This window comes from Loxodonta africana, chromosome 24 (assembly GCF_030014295.1).
Source record: "Loxodonta africana isolate mLoxAfr1 chromosome 24, mLoxAfr1.hap2, whole genome shotgun sequence".
NCBI classification, from domain to species: Eukaryota; Metazoa; Chordata; class Mammalia; order Proboscidea; family Elephantidae; genus Loxodonta; species Loxodonta africana.
Window position 1 is genome coordinate 28,993,559 of NC_087365.1, and position 23,632 is coordinate 29,017,190.

The 23,632-nt window shown below is 45.4% G+C and overlaps 1 protein-coding gene across 12 annotated transcripts in view; it reads left to right on the forward strand.

Moving 5' to 3' along the window:
• The first annotated feature begins 2,061 nt into the window (after positions 1-2,061).
• LOC100674055 (signal-regulatory protein beta-1-like) overlaps positions 2,062-23,632 on the forward strand; it is a 108,990-nt gene continuing 87,419 nt past the window's right edge. For 5 of the 12 annotated variants that reach the window (XR_010319229.1, XR_010319231.1, XR_010319232.1 and 2 more), the window contains exons 1-2: positions 2,068-2,716; positions 18,238-18,609. Coding sequence is in view for 7 of the 12 variants with exons in the window: in XM_023550098.2 (XP_023405866.2) it covers positions 2,365-2,716; positions 18,238-18,609 (724 nt within the window). In the remaining 5 variants the exon portion in view is untranslated. Of the gene's footprint in view, positions 2,717-4,287; positions 6,284-18,237; positions 18,610-23,632 lie in introns of all 12 variants that reach the window. The other 7 variants (XM_064275895.1, XM_064275896.1, XM_023550099.2 and 4 more) reach the window with 7 other exon arrangements.

Consider the following 23,632-nt stretch of genomic DNA (forward strand, 5'->3'; position numbering starts at 1 on the left):
CATTCTGCCGGATGTGGAAGGCTTCAGCTCAAGGTGAAAGGCAGCTCAGCCTCAAGGTGGTGGACACAGCCTGACCTTGGAGCAGGCGAAAGTTAGGAGAAAGGGTCAGTTCGAGAAGGGCCTACAAGGTCACATGGTGCCAAGTTTCATCTGGAGGTCAGAGAGGGACACATATGCCTACTTCCCTACCAAAAAATAAAATAAAAATAAAATTGTCCTTGACTAGACTATGACTCAAAAGACCCCATATGATACAAAGCATAACTGCTCCATAGGATTTTCTTGGATGTAACCTTTATGAAAGCAGATCACCAGGCCTTTCTCGCATGGCACCACTGGGCAGATTCAAACCACCAACCTTTTGGTTGATAGCTGAGTACAGACCAATTACACCCAGGGACCTTACTTCCCCACAAGTCTCCTGACATCCTCTAAGAGCCTCCATCTCAGGTATAGTAATGGAGAAAAGGGGTTTGATCAAGGATTTTTCAAAGATGTCCAAGAGTCAGTAGAGGGGATTGAGAACCAGAAGGAGGCTGTGTCTGTCCCCACAGAGCTGGGTATCCACTCCTTCTGCCTCCCATGCTAAACACAAGTGCAGACACTCGGGGATCAGGCATTGAGTGAGTGAGTGGTTGGATGGACATGCTTCTCACAACGACTCCCTTTCCTCACTGTGGGAACTTCAGGCTCTGCTGCTTCCTTCCTCCCAGGGCCTTAGCTGAGAAAGGAGAAATATGGTGTAGCGAGCTCTATAAGCCTCCCTTTGCTGACTGCTTGCCTCCCACCTTCCTCTCCACACCACAGCCTGAGGTCTCAGGAAAAGACCTGGAGCTGCCCGGTAGGAAAGTTGGGGGCTCATCACTCACATACCTAGCGATGGAGAACAAGGGGGCCTAAGTCCCACCCTCATGTCTGAGTTCTCCTGTGTCCTGCTCCTCTTCCTCTTCTCAAGTACCAACTCCTCCAGTTCAGATTTGATTTCTGAATCTGTGTAGGGGCCAAAACCCACCATTTTATTATGATCACTGATAGGGTAGTTCAGGAATTCAGACAGGGCACAAGATCGGCTTGTCTCTGCTATATATTCTCTGGGACCTCAGCTAGGAAGACTCAGCTTGGGGGTGACTTAACTGCTGTGGGCTAGAATCATCTGGAAGCTTCTCTAATTATATGCTTATGGATCTGGCTATGGGCTGGCACCTTAGCTGAGATTCCAAAAATGAGCATCCCAAAAGAGCAAGGCAAAAGTACAGAGAATTAGTATGGTCTCATCTAAGACGTCACAGAGCATGACTTCAGCCGTAGTCACAGCCTGCCCAGATTCGGGAGGAGGGAACAGACACTCACTTCTGTACGGAAGGAGTGTCGAGAGGGCATGGGACAGGGATACTGCCATGGTCATCTCTGGAAAATGCAATCTGTCATCCTTCAAAAGAGAGGTTGGAGTTGGAAGGAAGGATGTAAAAGGGAACACTATTGTCAACTTCTTGTCAAGACTCCTGCATGGTACCTCTCTCAGAAAAAAAAAAAAAAAAGCTAGAATAATAAGGTCTCAAGGGAAGAAGAAAACTTGTCATGTCTCAGATTTCCCCACTGATTTCGTCTCTTCTCATCACAAATGTACAGTCAGCCTCTAGGAAGGAGGCAGGGGCCTGGAACAGAGGAGAAACTAAGTCACAGACAGCAGTGCTTGGCGATGGGCCCACAGAAGTGAAGAGCTCAGGGTTCAGAGGCTCTGGACTCAATGCTGTGAGCTGGACCTGGTTGTTCCAAAGTGGGAAGTGGAGGCACATTCTTGGTGTGGGCATGGCTCCTGCCATCCGCTCTCCCCACAGCTGACCCCAGGCTGGGGGGCAGACAAGAAAGGCGCCCCTGGTCCTAGCTGTGTTTCCGGGTGTGATGCTCTCCCTGCAGGATGATCAGCCCTAGTACCCTTCTCCCCTCCTCCCATTGCAGGCTTCCTCTATTCTCTGAAACAGAAACCACAAGCTCCTCCCAGGGTCTAACTGCTTGCTCAGTCACAGCTCCTTCCCCTGCAAGAACAAGAAAGGAGGAGCTCCCTGCACTGTGGCTGCAAATCCAGGGGCCTTCAGTAGACATGACTGAGGCTCACTGTAACCACTGATACCACTGGAGTGGGGAAAGCAGGGCCCCCATCCCCTGAGACCTCCACCAAAACGCAGTGCTGGCCCTAAGGAGCTCTACCCCTGACTCAAGCTGTGCAGTTCATCTGAGCTTATGCTGGGCAGGTACAGGAGGCTGAACACGCCTTTCACCGCCTCAAGGTTCTGGGGCAGAAGCCTTCACCCAGCCCATGTCTTTGGGGCTCCTGGATGAGGAAGGGCCATCAGCGCCCCTGAGATGGCATGTAGGGCCCAGGGACAGAGCCTGGGTACTAAAGGGGTTGGCCAGGACTTCTCCAAATATCATCATTTCTTGGAACCCTCATCTCAGGAACCTCTTAGATTGTGTCTGGTTCCTATTTCACAATCTAGAAGCAGAAACTGCCAGCCCTTTCTTCCCATCACAGTCACTTCCTCTGACATCACAGGAGAAAAGCCAGCATTTCTTCACACAGAACAGAGTCTAGGGCTTCCTCAGGGCAACACTGGCACAGAGCAACCTCCAGGGACCATGACAATGCTGGTCTCTGCCACCCAGCCCCGCCTGCCTCTGCCTTCCTTGCTGCTGCCTCTGCTGCTAGGACTCACAGGTGAGTGTGGCTGCCCTCAGGCACCAACTTGCAGGGATGCTCACCTAAGCCTGACAGAGGTACCCTTCTCTGCTTGGCAGTGAGGCAGATGGGTCTCTGTCCCACATCGCCTCACCTGTTGCCCTCCTTCTTCTTAAATTACCTCACAGTCCTCAGGCCTCTTTCTCCTCAGTCTCTTCCTCTTTAAACCATTTCGCCTAATAGTTGTTTACAACAAGGAACTCCCAGAGAAATCCCCCCAGAAGTCTTACTTCTGCTGCAGGGAAGTTACTGCTTGGAGGGGTCCTTTCCTCTCCCACTCAGGTCCAGGCAGGGTTTACCTGACAGGAGTTCCAGTCCTTCATTCAGACCTTCCTCACCTCCCACAGTCACTGGGTGGTGCTTGGCTACTAACTGAAGGAAAGGTTAGTTGTTTGAATCTACCAGAGGCACCTCAGAAGAAAGGCCAGGCAATCTACTTTTGAAAGATCACAGTCATTGAAAACCATACAGAGCACAGCTCTACTCTGACACACACAGGGTCAGTGTGAGTCGGAATCCATGTGACAGCAATTGATTTTTGCTGTTTTTTTCTTCACCTTCCACACACCTTACACCCTGTGAAGCCTCCGTGCCCCCCTGTGGCTTAAACTGCAGGCTCTGGCACCATCTTGAATGAGGAAGTGAGGGTGCAGCGTCAGACTCTTTGTTCCTGCTGGGGCTGGCTGCCTGTATACATACATACCCATGTATTTGTGTGTATATGCGTGTGTGTATACATATGTATTTGTGTGTATATATGTATGTATGTGTATATAACATATGTGTATGTGTATATCTATACAAATGATGTGTTTGTGTCTGTGTGTATATATGTACGTGTTTATGTGTATATATGTGCATATATGTGTATATATGTACACACATATGTATGTATGTGTGTATATATAATATCTATGTATGAACACATAGAGATTTTGTATGCGTATGCATGTGTGTGTATTTGTGGATATGCATATGTATATTATATGTATGCATATATGTATACATATGTTGTTGTTGGGTGCTGTGGAGTTGATTTTCTACTCACAGTGATCCTGTGTGACAGAGCAGAACTGCCCCGTGGGATTTTCTTGGCTGTAGTCTTATGGAAGCAGATCACCAGATCTTTGTCCCGCACAGCCGCTGGACCGCCAACCTTTCTGTTGGCAGCCAAGAGCCTAACCATTACACCACCAGGGCTCCTATGTCTATAACATATATTTTTTTCCCAGTTGCCATGGACTTGACTCTGTCTCATGGTGGCTTCATGTGTGTCAGAGTAGATCTGTACTCCTTAGGATTTTCAGTGGCTGATTTTGCAGAAGCAGACCATCAGGCCTTTCTCCAAAGCCCCTCTGGGTGGACTTGAACCTCTAAGTTTTTGGTTTGCAGTGACTGGGTTCACTGCTTGCACCACCCAGAGATGTGTGTGTGTGTGTGCATATGCATTATATATGTATTATATTATATACTATGCACTGGGTTTTTAATATGAATAAATATTATATTATAAATATATATATTTAAAATATATATATTTTTTCTAATAGTTTCTACTATATATACATATAGCAGAAAAAAACAGCAGATTCAGAAGAAGACGTGGAACAAAGAATATCATTCCTGATGTCCAATGGATGATGGCTGAAAGTAGAGAATACTGGAAAGATGTTTACCTGTGTTTTATTGGCTATGCAAAGGCACTCAACTGTGTAGATCATAACAAATTATGGGTAACATTGCAAAGTATGGGAGTTCCAGAGCGCTTAATTGTGCTCATGAGGAACGTGTACTGAGACCAAGAGGCAGTCGTTCAAATAAAACAAGGGAATACTGCATGGTTTAAAGTCAAGAAAGGTGCATGTCAGGGTTATGTCCTTTCACCATACTTATTCATTCTGTATGCTGAGCATATAATCCAAGAAGCTTGACTATATGAAGAACAGCGAGGCGTCAGGATTGGTGGAAGACTCATTAACAACCTGCAATATGCAGATGACACAACCTTGGTTGCTGAAAGTGTAAAGGACTTAAAGCACTTACTGATGAAGATCAAAGACCACAGCCTTCAGCATGGATTAAACCTCAATATAAAGACAACAAAAACCCTCATAGCTGAACTAATAAGCAACATCATGATAAATGCAGAAAAGACTGAATTTGTCAAGGATTTCATTTTACTTAGATCTATAATCAACGCCCATGGAAGCAACAGCCAAGAAATCAAACGACACATTGCCTCAGGGAAATCTGCTGCAAAAGACCTCTTTAAAGTGTTAAAAAGGAAAGATGTCACTTTAAGGACTAAGGTGAGCATGACACAAGTCATGGTGTTTTCAAATGCCTCATATGGAGGCAAAAGCTGGACAATAAATAAGGAAGATCGAAGAAGAATTGACCCATTTGAGTTATGGTGTTGATGAAGAATATGGAATATACCACGAACTGGTGAAAGACAAACAGATGTGTCTTGGAAGAAGTACAGCCAGAATGCTTGTTAAAAGTGAGGATGGCAAGACTTCATCTCACATACTTTGGACACGTTATCAAGAGGGACCAGACCCCTGAGAGGGACATCATGCATCGTAAAATAGAGGGTCATTGAAAAAGAGGAAGACCCTCAAGGAGGTGGATTGACACAGTGACTGCAACAATTGGCTCAAGCATAATGACTATGAGGATGGCACAGGACCAGGCAGAATTTTGTTCTTTTGTATGTAGGGTCACTATGAGGCAGAATCGACAGGACAGCACCTAACAACAGTAGAAAAAACTGGCAAATAGTGCTTTGCACACTATGAAGTCACCCAGAATCCAGCATCCTAGGATTACATCCTGGATGTCGTTTCTCCTACATGTCCACTCCCTTCTCCCCAGAGCTGGGCACAGACCCCCAGGCAGACAGGAGAGCACCCCTCCTCCTCCTTGCAGGGCAAACATCTCAGTTGAGAGGCCATCTAGTAAAGTGATTAAAAGCACAGATATTTCTTGAAACCAACCTGCCAGGGTTCAATTCCAAGATCCGTCACTTACAGGCTGTTAGACTTGGGGCGAGTTACTTGCTATAAAATGGGGATAAATAACAATGCCTCTCTAATAGGGCTGTGGTGAAAATTAAACAAGTTCGTTAATGTAGCCAAGTGTTCAGAATGATGCGTGGTGCCCAGCAGCCGTCTGTGTAAGCTTTGGCTGTTACATCCCTCCAGGGCTTAGTAAGTGCAAACACATAACGTGGTCCTGCTGATTGTGGCCCTTATGGAGCACTTGCTCTGTGTCCTGGACAAGCCTGAGTCTTCATTTAAAACTCACAGCAACATGGGAAATGGGAATGATCCATCACCTTTACAAAAAGAAAACAGAATGAAGAAGGAAGGGCGTGGCTTTGGCTGGTCAATACTGGAGCCAGGCCTTGAGCCCAGTCAGCCTGATGCCCAGCACAGGGTCCTCCTCCACTGGACCCGTGGAGACCCATGGTGTGATTCATTCCTTTTCTTGCTGTCATTCAGCATGTATGAAATCCCGATTTGAACCATATGTTGAGAAAAGGTAGGAGAGCCAATGTTCATTGAATGTCAACCTCATGCCAGGCTGTGTACAGAGCCCTTTATTTACATAAGCTCATTAATCAGCAGATCAAAGCATGAGGAGGTGGCTGTTATCCCCATTGTACAGATGAGGAAAATTGAGTTCAAAACTGATTGCCAGTACCAGTTGCCATTAAGTCAACTCTGACTCACGGAGATTTCATGCATGTCAAAGTAGGACCGTGCTCCATAGAGTTTTCTTTTCTTTCTTTTTTTTAATATGTAATTTATTTTATTTTATTGTTGAGAATATACACCAATTCAACAATCTCTACATGCACAATTCAGTGACATTGATAATCTCTGAGTTTTGCAACCATTCTTATCCTTCTCCAAGTTGTTCCTCCTTTATTAACATAAACTCACTTCCCTCTAAATTTCCTATCTAATCTTTCTATTTGCTGTTGTCAGACATTCAAGGCAGACATTATTTACTAGTTAAGTTAAACTAGTTAAGTTAGATTATTGTTTGGTTTTAAGAAAATTTCAGGGGATTTTTTTGGGTTAAGGTTTAAAGATTATCTCAGGGCAAAGTTTCAGAGGTTCATCCAGGGTCCATGGCTCTAGAAAGTATAAAGTCCAGAAAATGTGAAATTCTGTCCTGCATTTTCCCTCTTTTTGACCAGAGTTCTTCTATAGAATCTTTGATCAAAATGTTCAGTTGTGGTCTCATGGCAAAGGAAGTGGTTATTCATGGAGGCAACTAGCCACACGTTCCTATTCCTGACTCTGCTTCTTCCTCTGTTGCTCCAGGCAAATAGAGACTTGTACTCTGAATGGCCGCTTGCAAGCTTTTAAGACCCCAGGCACGATGAAACAAACTAGGAGGTAGAACAGAAGCACTAAACACATTACTGGGCCACTCACCAGGGATTTCCCATGAAACCATGACCCTAAATCTCCAAACCAGGGAACTAAATCCTAGGAGGTGTGGTCCATAACGTTTTCAATGGCTGATTTTTTTGGAAGTAAATAACCAGGCCTTTTTTCCAAAGTGCCTCTGTGTAGACTCAATCCTCTAATCTTCGGTTAGCAGATGAACAAGTTCACCCTTTGCACCACCTAGAGATTCCCAAAACTGATACCCAGTCTAAAACTTGTCCAAGGAGAATGTGGTAAGGAACCTGGGTTTTGAATCCAGGCCTCCTTGGGTGTCCTCTGAGGGAAGGAGATGTTTAATGACTCGATCAGGATTACTCTGTCCAAGCTGGAGGGTTTGGAGACCCAGGGCAGGAGCCTCCTCTGGGCTTAGATGCAGGTTTGTAGAAGCATTCCTCTGGAGCAGAAACTTTTAACTGACTCACAGTATTTCTCAGATGGAACTGCTGACAGCCCCTTGGCCTTCACAGATGACAACTCCTGGGAAGTGACATGGCTCTGTAAGAGCCCCCCATCGGGGCTGAGAATTTTTTAATCTATATTCATGAGAGGTATTGTTCTGTAATTTTCTTTTTTTGTAGTGCCTTTGCCTGTTTTTGGTATCAGGGTTATGCTGGCTTCATAGAATGAATTTGGAAGCATCCTTTCCATTTCTGATGTTCTGAAATAGTTTGAGTAGTACTGGTGTAAGCTCTTCTGTGAATGTTTGGTAGAATTCTCCAGTGAAGCCAACTGGGCCACGTTTTTTTTGTTGTTGTTGGGCGTTTTTTAAATTACCTTTTCAATGATTTCTTTTATTATGGGTCTGTTCAGATTTTCAACATCCTTTTGTATAGTTTGGGTAGGTAGTGTGTTTCTAGAAATTTGTCCATTTCCTTTAGGTTTTCAATTCGTTGGAGTATAGTTTTTCAAAGCACTCTGTTATCATCCTTTTTATGTCAGTTGGGTCCTTTGTAATGCCCCCATTTCATTTCTTATTTGGGTTATTTGTGTCCTCTCCTGTTTTTCTTTTGTCAGTGTGACCAGTGGTTTGTCGATTCTGTTAATCCTTTCAAAGAATCAGCTTTTGGTTTCATTGATTTTTTCTGTTGTGTTTCTATTCTCTATGTCACTTCTTTCTGTTCTGATCTTTATTATTTCTTTTCTTCTGGTGGCTGTGGGCTTCTTTGGCTGTTCTCTATTTGTTCAAGTTGTGTAGCTACTGTTTTGATTTTGTCTCTTTCTCCTTGATGTGTGTCTCTACTGCTATAAATAGACCTCTGAGGACTGCCTTTGCTGTGTCCCAAAGGTTTTGATATGATGTTTTCACTCTTATTTGACTCTAGGAATTTTTTTATTCCATCTTTGATTTCATTTATTACCCAGTGGTTTTTAAGCAGGGTGATATTCAGTTTTCATTTAATTGATATTTTTTTCCTTGCTTTTCTTGTTGTTAATTTCTAATGTGATGGCGTTGTGGTCAGAGGAGATGCTTTGTATTATCTCGATGTTTTGGATTTTGTTGAGGGTTGCTTTGTAGCCAAAGATGTAGTCTATTCTGGAGAATGTTTCCTGTGCATTGGAAAAGAATGTGTACTTTGCAGCTGTTGGGTGGCGTGATCTACATATGTCTATGAGGTCAAGTTGGCTGATTGTGGCCTTTAGATCTTCTGTATCTTTGTTGAGTTTCTGTCTAGATGTTCTGTCCTTTCCTGCCAGTGGAGTTGAAGTCTCCTACTATTATTGTGGGACTGTCAATTTCTCTTTTCAGTGCTATTAGAGTTTCTTCTGTGTACTTTGGAGCCTTGTTATTGGGTGCATAGATATTTATTATGGTTATGCCTTCATGATGGATCATCCCTTTAATCATTATATAATGACCTTCTTTGTCTTTTATGGTGGATTTTGTTTTAAAGTCTATTTTATCTGAGATTATTATTGCCACTCCAGCTCTTTTTTGGTAGCTGTTTGCTTGATATATTTTTTTTCCATCCTTCGATTTTTAATACTTCACATCTTTGTTTCTAAGATTTGTCCCCTGTAGATAGCATGTTGTTGGGTCCTGTTTTTTAATCCATTCCACCACTCTCTGTCTCTTTATGGGTGCATTTAGACCATTTATGTTCAGTGTAATTATTGATAGGTGTGAGTTTATTACTGTCATTTTGTAGTGTGCTTTTCGTGGTACTGACATTTTCTTCGTTCCTCTTACTCTTCTGTGCTGAATTCCTTTTGTTTGTGATTTTTTTCTCATTTCTTTTGCTTTTGTAGATTTTTCATTTACTGAGACTTTATGTTTTTCTTCTTTATTTTGAAGAATAGGTTTGTCAACTTTCTTTGTGGTTACCTTGAAATTTACCCTTACCTTCCTAAGTTTGAATCCGTCTTTTATTAGTATCTCCTTGCCTTCCTCTCCATTAGAAAGTTCTGTACCTACTCCATTCATTCCCTGTTTTATTGTTCTGATGCTGTTGTCATTTACAGATTAACCTCTCTGGTTCCCTGTTGTAAATCTTTTAGTTTTGATTAATCCTTGAGAGTTCATTTCCTAGGCTGGTATCCGGCTGGTGTGGTCTCGTGCCCTAGATTCAGACTGTTGTTTGATGTTGTTTGTTTTCAGGCCAAAGGACTTCCTTTAATAATTCTTTTAAGTTTGGTTTGGTTTTTACATGTTCCCTTAATTTCCGTTTATCTGGAAATGTCCTAATTTCACCATCATATTTGAACAGAGAGTTTTGCAGGATCTATTTTTCTTGGTTGGCAATTTTTTTTTTTCAAGATTTTATATATGTCATCCCATTGCCTTCTTGTCTGCATGATTTCTGACAAGTGATTACAGCTTAGTCTTATTGTTTCCCCTCTGCATGTGACTTTTCCCTTTTCTCGAGCTGCTCTCAGAATTCTCTTGTCTTTGGTTTTAGCAACTGTGACTATGATGTGCCTTGATGATTTTCTTTTGGGGTCTAAACTACCTGGGGTTTGGTGAGCTTCTTGGATGGTCAGCTTTTCATCTTTCACGATACTAAGGAATTTTTCTATCAGCAATTCTTCAATGATCCTCTCTGTTCTCCATTTTCTCTCCCCATTCTGGAACTCTGATCAGTTCCAAATTTTTGCTTTTGATTGTATCCCACATCATTCTAAGGGTTCCTTCATTTTTCTTTGTTCTTTTTTCTGAGTTTTCCTCAAACAAAGTGGTATCCAAGTATTTGGCTTCCATTTTGCTGATTCTGTCTTCCATTGTTTCAAACCTGCTCTTCAGACCTTCTATGACACTGTCCATTTCTGAGATCTTGTCATTTATCCTTTGGATTTCTAATTGCTGTTTTGTATGATTTTTAGTTGTGAACTTATTTTGACATTTTTTCCTATATTATTATCCTGAATTCTTCCTTTTTTTTTTTTTTTTGTCTGCCTTCTCCATGATTAAGTCTATTTTTTTCCTCATCTTTGTCTTTTTCCTTCAGCTCTTGGATAGCTCTGAATATTAGAGATTTGAATTCCTTATCGGGTAGGTCCAGTGCCTTTTCTTCTACTGGAAAGTCATCTGGTGTTTTATTTTGGAACCCTACTGGAGCCATGCTACCCTGCTTCATATATATATACATATAGAGATATAGATATGTATCTATATATATAGATACATGCAGAGATATAGATATATATAGATATTGATACTGGTATTGCCTGCTGTCTTTGGAACATTCAGTAGTTATTTTCTTCATTTATTGATTATAGGTTGGCTTTCTTCATCCTACTTTTCTGTTTTATTCGGTTATGTTTGAGCAGGTGGGCTGTGCTTTCTTTGTTGTTAGCTCATCTCTGGTCATGATGTTTCTCACCACTGTGTCCAATGGGCAGGCCCAGTTGATCAGTTATGGTGAAGCAGGGCAGGCCCAGCTGAAGGGTAAGGGCTGGGATGAGTTGTTTGTGGCACAATCTGGGGCTGACAGGGCACGGCCAGGGGTCAGTGTGGTGCAGTTTTCAGTAGACCATGCTTGTGCTGCTCAGAGGTGCAATGTTTAGCACAATGGTGTATATAGGTAGGAAGGAGGCCATTGTGATGTGTGTAGCTAAGTGGGTATAGGAAAGAAGGCAAACAAGGTAGAGGAAGAGGAGCCAAAGGGGGGGAAAAAAAACTGCTGAGGGACCCTGCCATTGAAGTGGTGCATACCCTGGGAAGCTGTGTACCAGTGGCTTCCTAGCCAGGCAGTGAGGCACAGCCCATCAAGAAGAGACAGATAAGGCATACACTGCTAGATGGGTAGGAGAAAGGAAATGAAGGAAGGGAAAGAGAGAGAAGAAACTAGAAAAAAAAAGGGGGGGGGGAGAGAGAAAGGTACATGCCGCTAGGTGGTCAGGGGAAAGGAATGGAAGGAATGTAGAGAGAGACAATAAACTGAAAGAAAATAAACAAAAAAAAGATGCCAGGTGTTTGGAGAAAGGAAAGGAGGGGAGGTAGAGAGACAAGAAACCAAGAAGAAGAAGAAGAAAGAATAAAAAAGAAAGAAAAATGCCCCAATGGAGCCCACTTAAAGCAGGTCCCCAGTCGAGTGGCACTGCACAGCCTCTCCAGAAGGAGCAGAGATGGCACGTGTCACCAGGTGTTCAGGAGAAGGGTAAAGAAGGGAGGCAGAGAGAGACAAGAAACTGAGGGAAAAAAAGGAAAAAAAAAATGCCCCAAGAGAGCACACCAGAAGTTGGTCCCCAACTGAGTGGCACTGTACAGGAGCCAAAGGAGCAGAGATGGCACACAGCACCAGGTGCTCAGAAGAAGAGTAAGGAAGGAAGGTAGAGAGAGAGAAAAAATCAAGAAAAAAAAGAAGAAAGTAAAGAAAAAAATGCCCCAAGTGAGCCTACCAGAAGTGGGTCCCCAGCTGAGTGGTGCTGCACAGCCCATCAAGAAAGAGCAGAGATGGCATATGGTGCCAGGTGTACAGGGAAAGGGTAAGGAAGAAAGGTAGAGGGAGACAAGAAATCGAGAAAAGAAAAGAAGAGAAAAAGAAAAAAGATGCTCTGAGGGAGCTCACTGGTGTGGTGGCACAGGCTGGGGAAGTGGCTCCCCAGCCTCATGGCACTGCACAGCCTGTCTGGGATGAGCAGAGTTGGCACACAGTGCCAGGCATTCAGGAGAAAAGAAAGGAAGGATGGTAGAGAAAGACAAGAAATCGAGATAAGAAAAAAAAATCCCCAAGGGAGTCTACTGGCTTGGAGGCTTGCATCAGGGAAGTGGCTCCAAGCCACTAGGCACTGCATAGCAGAGATGGCACACAGTCCCAGGTATTCAGGAGACAGGAAAATAAGGCAAGTAGAGAGAGACTAAAAACTGAGAAATAAAGAAAAACAAAAAGGAAAAAAGAAATAATAATAAAAATAAACAAATAAAAAGAAATGCACCTAGGGATCCCACCGGTGTGGTGGCACGGACCGGCAAAGTGGTTCCCCAGCTGAGGGTTGCTTCACAGCCTGTCAACTAGAGGCTGAGATGGCACACAGAGCCAGGTGTTTGAGAGAAAGGAAGGGAAGGAGGCAAGAGAGAGAGCAGAAACCAAAAGAAGCCAAAAAAAGAAACGACAGCGAAAAAAAAAAAAAAAAAAAAGGCTCTGAAGGAGCCGGCCAGTGTGGGCTGGGTGAATCCAAGCCACATGGAGCCAGCACCTTCCCTGCTGACTGACCGTGGCCCACCAGGAAGGGGCGGAGGTCAAGCAGGTGAAAGAAGGGTGTGGATGGGAAAGTGTGTATTGCTGGTTATTGGGTGCTCTGTCTCCTGCTCAGAGCTCCTTGAAGCTGTCTTCTCATTGTCTGCTGATCTCAGTGGCAGAGGAGTCCAAGATGGCGAATTCATGCTGAGTTAACTGATAGGGGACCTCCACACCATCTCTCTCCTGGCTTTCCGTTCTCTCAGTTTCTTAATCCATTCGGTGCTTGGTTGAGTTCTTTCTCTCTTCATTTGACACTTAGGGTTCCAGGATAGATGTTTGTCTCTGTTTTTCTTAGTTTTTCAACTCTTTGTTGTGGAGGGACAGCATGGTGCTTCTGCCTATAGCACCATGATTGCTCCACCTCCAGAACAACTCTATTTTAAGCAAGGATTTAGTCAATTAATGTGGAGATAATTCTTGAAGCCATCCCTGGTCTGTAGTGAGTACTCAATACCTGTTAGCCAGTATTGTAATCAGCTTCATTATTTGATTCTATCTTAATTCTCTTTTTTATAAAATTGAGATTACCCATTGTAAGGCACGTAGGTTCCTGGCTGGCACAAACGAACCATTCTTGGCTACTAACCAAAGGGTCGTCAGTTTGAATCTGCCCCTCAGAGCAACAGAAGAAAAACCTTGTGATCTATTTCCATAAGATTACAGCCACTGAAAACCCTACGGAGCAGCTATGTTCTGAAACACAAGGGGTGGCCATGAGTCAGAAATGACTGGGTGACAATGAGGTTTTTTTGTTTGTTTGTTTGTTTGTTTTTGGTATTTTATTGTGCCTAGCAAAGCTCTTTGTACACAGTAGGTGCTCAAAAACAAAAACTGTTAAGTGGGTGGATGAATGACTTTCAGCTTGAGGTTTTCCCCATAGTTTTTATGCTGTTGGGGGATGGACAAGTGGAGTGAAAACCAAGCTAATGTGATTTAATTGTCTGTTACTGAGTCTTGGCACCATGGACACCGTCTGCCTCTAGGTGTCTCTGTACAGGTGAATTTCCAGGCCTGGGAAACTGGAGTGGGCCTGAGAGAGACAGCCATCCTCTCATCCAGGAAAGAATATCGAGGCCCAGAGAGAGGGAGGGACAGGCCATGCTCACCCAGCAGAGCCATGGCAGGCCTGGGTGGCATGCCAAGTTGCCTGCAGTCCAGGCCAAGGCTTTTTCCACTGGGCTGCGCTGACTCCCACTGTTCAAGCCAGACAGGATCCCAAATTCTATAATAGGAGTTATCATTTCCAGCCACCTAATGGGCTCAGCACTTGGCGTGTATGATCGTACTGGTGCTTACAGACACCATTGGGGGTGTGCACCATTACCATCAGGCCCATTTGACCTACGTGGAAACCAAGGATCAAGGCCACACAGTTAATCTGGAATGATGACCCAGATCAGTCTGAACACAGAGCCCATGTTGTCAACTACTGGACCATTCCTTAGATATCACTTCACTGTGTTTGACAGATAAGGAAACTGAGGAATAGAGGTGCTGACATCCTGCCCTCTTGGTGCGTCTCTCATATTTCTGTTAATGAGTATACCCTCCTGGGAGGTGGGGTGGCAGGCATTCCCAACATGTGTTTCTGTCCTCATACTGGAGAAGGAAGCCCCAGTTTTCACAGGTGAAGCTGCTTTCCTGTTCACTTCAGGCCATCCTGGGTGGGTCTTCTGACTGAGCCCTCCGTAAGATGGATTTTCCCTGCCAGGTGTCTCACCAGGCTCTTGGTTCAGGGAGATGCAAAACAGCTGAGGTGGGAGCTAGCAATGCTACAGAATTGGTTTTCTGTGTCTGTGAGATTTCCTGGCACATCCATTTGGGGGGCGGGGTGCTATGCTGCCCATTGTTGCCAGGAGCCAGAGGAAATCAGTGTGCGGTCAGAAGGGAGACTGGAATCAGAGAGTGAGCGACGGGACTCCAGCCAGGAGGATGGCTGGGGTAGTGGGTGGGCGGGGATGTCAGGAAGGCTCTGTTGCCCCTGATCTTCTAGCCACCATGTCCAGAAATGGAAGCCCAGATGGAAGGAAATACTAGCGCATGTGGAGCACCCACTGTGTGCCAGGCCTGGGCTGAGCCTTGAGCACCTATTAGCTCTTCCTTGTCTTTTTATTTTGGAAAATTTCAAACATGTGCAAAGTTAGAAGAAATGGCATGACGACCACAGTTATCACCCTCTGCCATCCTTGTTCCACCTGCCCCTCGCTTTGCTGGGACATTCTAAAGTGAATGCTAGACACTATGGATCGTTCCACCCATTGATACTCCAGTGTGCATCTCTGGGTGTGCATTGTAATCTGATCCTCACAGTGAGCCAAGAAGCATGGAGTCCTTCACCTGATTTTACAGATAAGGAAACTGAGGCTCCTCAAAGCCAAGTTGGGCTCCTCCTAAAGCCACACAGCTGGTGAGGGTTCAAGCCTGGCTCCCAGCCTCTGTTTGCCCCTAACCACTGTGCTGTCCTTGTGATGGCCACTTCAGTTATAATCATTTGTTCAAAAACTATTTTTGAGCATTTGCTATGTGCAAATACTGGGTGTCAGTGCTGGGGATACAGTCATGAACAAGACAGACAAAAACACCTGCCCTCAAGAAGGTGACATTTTAATAGAGAAGAAAAAAATGAACCCAAGTGAACAAATCACGTCAGGTGGAGAGATAGGTTCTAAGAAGGACACCCAATCAGGATGAGGGAATAGACAGTGGGGAGGATGGGGCAGTCAAGGGCCTCTCTAAGGAGCACAGGCCTGAATAAAACTGAGGGAACACACCTGGGGGTTTCAGGGGAAGAGCACTCCAGGCAGAAGGCCCTGAAGCCGGAATGATCTTGAAATGTTCTCGGAATAGCAATGAGGCCAGTGTGGCTGGAAGGGAGGGCGCTGAGGATGGGGTGGGTTAGGAGAGGTATCAGGCCCAGATCAAGTAGGATCTCCTTCACTGAGCACTATAGCATTAACCATGCCAGCCCATGAGCTGGATCATTACTCTGTGCATTATTTCAGTGAATTCCCATCACAGCTCTGTGAGATGGGAATGATTATTATACCCATTAGCCAGATGATGAAACTGAGGCTCAGAGAGGTGAAGTGACTTATCCAAGGTCTCATAACTTGTAAGTGCACAGCTAGGATTTGAACCCAGACCTCTGAAGCCTGTATCGTCCTCATCACTGGCTCTCCTGTTCCAACCTTGTCCCCTTCAGTCTCTTCACCCCATAGCAGTTGTAGTGAATCAGATCATCTTAGGTCCTGCTCAGAACCTTCCAGTGGTTTTCTCTACACTTAGTAAAACCAAACTCCTTACCATGGCCTGTGGAGTATGGTGTTATCTGGGCACCATCTATCTTGCCAACCTATTCTCATACCACGTTCCCCTTCTTCCATGGGCTTCAGCCACGATGGCCTTCTGTGTGGCCTTCATATGTAGCTTCTTTTCTACCTCAGGGCCTTTGCACTTGCTGTTATCTCATCCTGGAACACCTTCCCTGGCCTGGTTTGCTTCCTTCAGGTTTCAGCGATGTCCTTCCCTGACCACCCCATTCTGAAGGAGGTTCCCCTTGTTATTTTCTATCACCATGCCAAATTTGTTTGCTTCCCAGCTCTCGTAGCCATTTGCATGTTTGTTTCATTATTTCAGCCCTGTCTTCCCACTAGGATATAAGCTCCGTGACGGTAGGTGCTGTATCTGGATTATTCAGTGCTGCGCCTCCCAGAACCTTAGGGCAGTGCCTGGCACACAGTAGGTGGGTTAATGCATATTGGTTGAATGAAGGAGCAAGGCGTGTACTAGGCTCAGCATCATGAGGTCACCTAGGCAGTAACTTGGTCCAAAAGCAGAGCCTGTGCCTTAACCTATATACCGCCCTGCCACTGTGGCCAGATTGGTGACCACCACAAATCTCTGTCCATTGTTCTGCTATGTTGTTGTTGTTGTTAGGTGCTGTTGAGTTGGCTCTGACTCATAGCGACCCTATGTACAACAGAACAAAACACTGCCTGGTCCCGTGCCATTTGCGCAATTGTTGTTATGCTTGAGCCCCTTGTTGCAGCCACTGTGTCAGTACATCTTGTTGAGGATCTTCCTCTTTTTCTCTGACCCTCTACTTTACCAAGCATGATGTACTTCTCCAGGGACTGATCCCTCCTAATAATACCTCCAAAGTATGTGAGACAATGTCTCACCATCCTTGTTTCTAAGGAGCATTCCGGCTGTACTTCTTCAAAGATGGATTTGTTTGTTCTTTTGCCAGTCCATGGTACATTCAATATTCTTCACCAGCACCATAATTCAAAGGCATTAATTCTTCTTTGGTCTTCCTTAATCATTGCCCAACTTTCCCATGCATATGAGGCCACTGAAAACTCCATGGCTTGGGTGAGGTACACCTTAGTCTTTAAAGTGACTTCTATCTGTGATCTCTTTGTCTTTTCAGAACAAAGCAGACAGGTGGGGTATTGTACCTATCTTGTAGGTATTTTTTTGTAGGTAAGGAATCAGACACTTAAAACTGATAGATAAGCTTATTCACACAGGAATAAGAGGTCCAGCCAGGTTTCAAACCAGGTCTGATGACTCCAAAGGCCAAACTTTTCTTTCTGACATTGTCTCTGCCCTAAATGGATCTAATCCTCTAAGAGATTCGAGATGAGGTCATAGTAACTATTTCACAGAAGGGAAGATTAAGGCTCCGAAGCAGTATAAAGACCCACCCAAACTAAGGCAGTTTGTAGAGCTCAATCTCCTGAGATTCACTTCTGACCCTGTCAGTCACCTGAGCAATTGCCCAGGGTCCCATGGCTGGAAGCCACTGGGCCAGGACTCCAAACCAAATTCTCCTCCTTCAAATCTCGTATCTTTCCACCGCTCCACCACCTGGATGAAGCCCAAACCACCGTCTACGGCTCCCTGCTCGGGGCGGGCTTCCTGAGCCAGGCTACAAAAAAACTAAGCTCCTTTCCAAGCCCCACACACACATGCTGCCCAAAACCTCTGAACCTTGGCCCAGACTGTTCCTGCTGATGAGAACAGCATGCTCCCATTCTTCCTGGCAAATCCAGATTTGAACTCTAGGGCCCAGATCAGACAGGCTTTTCCAAATAGGAATCAGGGCTCCACTAAGGATGGGTTCACAACCTCATCTGCCAGGTCATTAACCACTGTGTGCCTCAGTTTCCCCATTTGTCATGCAGTCTCCCGGGCTAGGCTTGTGGTGAGGATTACATGAGATGGTACATGGGACGTGCTGAGCACAAGCCCAGTTCATGGTTTGCGCTCAGTCAGCAGGAGCTGTTGCTTATAAACACCTGTGACAACAGACAGGATCCCGCAGGATGAATAACAGTCTGTTTTCCTGCAGGAGTGACAGGTGAGCAGGAGCTGCAGGTGACTCAGCGTGAGACATCGGTGTCAGTCGCAGCTGGAGAGGCGGTCACTCTGCCCTGCGACATCTCCTCTCCGCAACCCGTGGGTCCCACCCAGTGGTTCAAGGGGAATGGACCAGATCGGCAGTTAGTCTACAGTTTCAAAGGAGGCCTAGACCGAGTACACCTCTTCCCCCGAGTAACGAATGCTACAGACCCAACAATAAGAGGCAACACGGACTATTCCATCCACATCAGGAACATCACCCCAGCAGACGCCGGCACCTACTTCTGTGTCAAGTTCAGGAAGGGGAGCCCTGAGGACGTGGAGTTTAAGTCTGGTCCTGGGACACAGTTGACTGTGAGTGGTGAGTACTGTGGGCCTCCTCCCCCTGGTGTGTGACCACAACTCAGTAATAACGCCCTCGGTTCTTTGAGCAACAACTAAGTATCACGTGTGATGGTGGGTGTTTATACTCATGGTCACCTCTCACCCCCTTTTACGGATCAGGGAGCTGAGGCCTAGAGGGCTTGCTATTTGCTCAAGGCCTTACAGCTGATAAAAGGTGGAGAAAAGTCTAGAAACCTAGTCAGCCTGGCTCCAAACCCTTGCCTTTCCCAATCTGGTCCCCATAGATGAGGGGACTGACAGTTTGGGTGACTTGCCCAGTCACAAGGATGAACCTCACTTCCTGCCCCCAGATTCTTCCCCTGCATTGTGGTCCTGTCTTCTCTTATTTGACAAACACTTGCTGAGGACCTACTGTGTGCCAGGCTCTGCTCTCGCTGGAAACAGTAAGGAACAAGGCGGGCAAAAGCTCTCCTCCCAGGAAGCTTCTGTTCTCTTCCCCTCCAAGGAGGAGAGGGTCAGTCCAGGGCAGAGAGGGGATGTGAGTTTCTTTATTTAGTCTTCAGAAACATCACACCCAGCAGAAAGTCCTAAGAGGCAGAGACTCACTGTTTGATCTGAGAGTCCTGGTTGCGGAGAGGCTGAGAGGGTTGGCTTGGCTGAGGGCTCTGTGAGGAAAACCCCATGATTCAGTACCAACACCCCCACTGAGCAGAGAGGCTCCGAGCCAGGCCGGTCATCTCAGAATGTCCCTCACCCCAGGGATGAGGCTCCCCATGTGGGTGACTTAGGAGTTACCCAGCTGAGGCAGCAAAGAAGATGCTCCTTTTGGGTTTTCTGCCAGAGGCCTAGGATCTTCTTCCCAACTCCTGGATCCTGGACATCAGCCCAGAAGGACCCTTAGACACTATCTAGCCCAGCCCCCACTCATACATGGGGCACCTGAGGCTGGGAGACAAAGCCCTGACTGTGGGCACAGGGTAAGTTAGAGGTGGAATCTGAAACCAGAATCCAGACCTGGTTCTCAGGCCAGGCTTCTTACTACTCCAGCATTAGACACTCTGTCCACAGAAGAGCCTGGCGCACAGTATGTGCTGAATAAAATCTCATTGAACCCAACCATTGAGCAGGAGGCAGCATTGCTCCTTTTCATCAATTTCCCAAAGGTCAAGAATGCCCCTCGCACTCAGACCCTGAGGACCATAGGTGACTGGAAAACCTCTGTCAATCTTAACCCAGATCATTCTGTGTCAGCTGTTTCAGTACATGTAGAGCTTCTCCATTGTTTTTAACAACTGCACAATGCCCCATTTTATGGACATGTCTTCATTTATTTTATAGTCTCCTGAGGATGGATATGTAGGCTGTCCCCAGTCTCGCTTGAGCTGTTAACACAGTGCTGCCATGGGTGACCTGCACCTGCATTGTCCTCCTCAAGCTGGGTGTCCACCAGGGGTGGTGCTGCTGGGTCAGAGAGTGTGGGTAGTTTAGTTTACGTGGATAGTGGGTAGTTTAGTTTACATGAATAGGGCCAGATTCTCTCCCAGACACAGCAACTGAGTTTTCCCACAACACTGGTCATAGTTAGGGAAGGCAGCTTCATCCTGATTTACAGACATTACAGGTGGGGACACTGAAGTTCCTAGATGGTGAGTTCCTCTCTCTCGTGGAAGCAGTCACACTAGCAAGTGGCTCAACCTTGACTCAGCACTAAATCCTAGTGAGTGCCCCTCCCTCTCTGCCACGCTGTCTTCCCAAGCGATGGGCAGGATAAGAAACGGGGCAGGGGGTCGGGGGACTCCACGTAGTCCCTATGATGGCCTTTACACTTAAACCAGAGCTGTAAGAAAGCAGCCTTTCAATGCCCTTTTACAGGTGAGGACATGAGGCTCGGAGAGGGGACCTGTCTGTGGCCAGTAGGGAAGCTGAGATTTGAACCCCAAGTAGCCTGACTCCATAGCCCCTGCCCTCTGCAACACCCCACTGTGCTTGTCAAAGTGCGGAGAATGCTCCAGCCCTCTCTTTTTAAAATCTTCTGTTACCCTGTTTTGCAGCAATAAGCACAAAAGTTAAAAAAAAAAAAAAAAAAGTCCCATAGGAGGAAGAGGGGCTTGGTTTGCAACCCACATCCTACAGATACTGCAGACAACTTAGGATATGTTGAACTTGTTCCTAAAGAGGCATCTCAGCAACCTTAAAAGGAATGAGGCATCTTTTCCTCCATTGCTGGGATGTTACTCCTCAGAGCAGCCTGGGAGCCAGCTCTGTAAAAAGCAGTGCTGATGGAATGGAGAGGGGCCCAGGGCAACCCCACAGAGAACGAGCATCTACTGCACAGCTCTGAAGACCAAGGAGGCTAAGAGGAAGGCAGTCCCTGGAGGGTGCTTGGGGTTCCTGGTAAGCAGATGTTTACATTCCAGATGCAGGTTGTCAGGAGCCCAGTGTTTTCTGTTTGTTGCTGCAGAGTAACCAGCCTGGGCACTAAAGAGAGCGAGCTCTCACTGTAATTGCTGAAGCCAAGGATCGCAAAGAGAAAAGGAAGGGTAGTGGTCAGTGTCAGGGCTCCTGAAGGCAGGCATTTGCTCTGCTGACGGCATGTGAAAGCTTAGGGGGGCCCAGGAAATTCCCTCTTGGACACAGTCGCTTTATCCCTCGAATCTTCAGATTTCTCATCTGCAAAATGGTGATAATCATAAACTAACCCAACCCAGTGCCCTCGAGTCGATTCCGACGCATAGCAACCCTATAGGATAGAGTAGAACTGCCCCATAGAGTTTCCAAGGAGTGCCTGGCGGATTCGAACTGCCAACCCTTTGGTTAGCAGCCGTAGCACTTAACCACTACGCCACCAGGGTTTCCAAATCATAGACTACATTTAGGAAAGTGAAAAAATTTAGGTCCTTTTTGTAAAACACCTAGCACACAGTAAGCACTCGGAAAATCCAGATGTTATTTCAAGCTATGCCACTGGTATTCACATACCAGCAGGGTCACCCATGGAGGACAGGTTTCAGCTGAGCTTCCAGACCAAGACAGACTAGGAAGAAGGACCCAGCAGTCTACTTCCGAAAAGCATTAGCCAGCGAAAACCTTATGAATAGCAGCAGAACATCGTCTGATATAGTGCTGGAAGATGAGCCTCCCAGGTTGGAAGGCACTCAGAAGATGACTGGGGAAGAGCTGCCTCCTCCAAGTAGAGTAGACCTTAATGACATGGATGGAGTAAAGCTTTCAGGGCCTTCATTTGCTGATGTGGTACGACTCAAAATTAGAAGAAACAGCTCCAAACATCCATTTAATTGGAACCTGGAATGTACAAAGTATGAATCTAGGAAAATTGGAAATCATCAGAAATGAAAATGGAACACATAAACATCGATATCCTAGGCATTAGTGAGCTGAAATGGACTGGTATTGGCCATTTTGAATCAGACGATCATGTAGTCTACTCTGCTGGGAATGACAACTCGAAGAGGAATGGTGTTGCATTCATCATCTAAAAGAACGTTTCAAGATCTATCCTGAAGTACAATGCTGTCAGTGATAGGATAATATCCATACGCCTACAAGGAAGACCAGTTAACACGAATATTATTCAAATTTACGCACAAACCACTAGGGCCAAAGATGAAGAAATAGAAGATTTTATCAGCTGCTGCAGTCTGAAATTGATCGAACATGCAATCAAGATGCATTGATAATTACTAGCAATTGGAATGCCAAAGTTGGAAACAAAGAAGAAGGATCCGTAGTTGGAAAATATTGCCTTGGTGATAGAAACAATGCTGGAGATCAAATGATAGAATTCTGCAAGACCAACAACTTCCTCATTACAAATACCTTCTTTCACCAACATAAACGGCGACTATACACATGGACCTCGCCAGATGGAACACACAGAAATCGAATTGACTACATCCGTGGAAAGAGAGGAAACCCTGGTGGCGTTGTGGTTAAGTGCTATGGCTCTTAGCTAAGAGGTTGGCAGTTCAAGTCTGCCAGGCGCTCCTTGGAAACTCTATGGGGCAGTTTTACTCTGTCCTATAGCGCCACTATGAGTCAGAATCAACTCGACAGCAGTGGGTTTGGTTTTGGTTTTGGTGGAAACAGACAATGGAAAAGCTGAATATCATCAGTCAGAACAAGGCCAGGGGCTGACTGTGGAACAGACCATCAATTGCTCATATGCAAGTTCAAGCTGAAACAGAAGAAAATCAGAGCAAGTCTATGAGAGCCAAAATATGACCTGAAGTATATCCCACCTGAATTTAGAGACCCTCTGAAGAAGAGATTTGACACATTGCAAGCTAGTGACCGAAGACCACACGAGTTGTGGAATGACATCAAGGACATCATACATGCAGAAAGTAAGAAGTCATTAAAAAGACAGGAAAGAAAGAAAAGACCAAGATGGATGTCAGAGGAGACTCTGAAACTTGCTCTCCAACGTCGAGCAGCTAAAGGGAAAGGAGGAATTGATGAACTAAAAGAACTGAACAGAAGATTTCAAAGGGCATCTTGAGAAAACAAAGTAAAGTAGTATAATTACATGTGCACAGAGCTGGAAATGGAAAACCAAAGGGAAGAACACGCTTGGCGTTTCTCAAGCTGAAAGAACTGAAGAAAAAATTCAAGCCTCGAGTTGCAATAGTGAAGGATTCTATGGGGAAAATATTAAATGACAGAGGAAGCATCAAAAGAAGATGGAAGGAATACACTGAGTCATTATACCAAAAAGAATTAGTTGATATTCAACCATTTCAAGAGGTAGCATATGATCAGGAACCAATGGTACAGAAGGAAGAAGTCCAAGCTGCTCTGAAGGCTTTGGTGAAAAACAAGCCTCTGGGAATTGACAGAATATCAATTGAGATGTTTCAACAAACAGGTGCAGCGCTGGAGGTGCTCACTCATCTATGCCAAGAAATATGGAAGGCAGCTTCCTGGCCAATGGACTGGAAGAGATCCATATCTATGCCTATTCTAAAGAAAGGTGATCCAACCGAATGTGGAAATTGTAGAACAATATCATTAATATCACA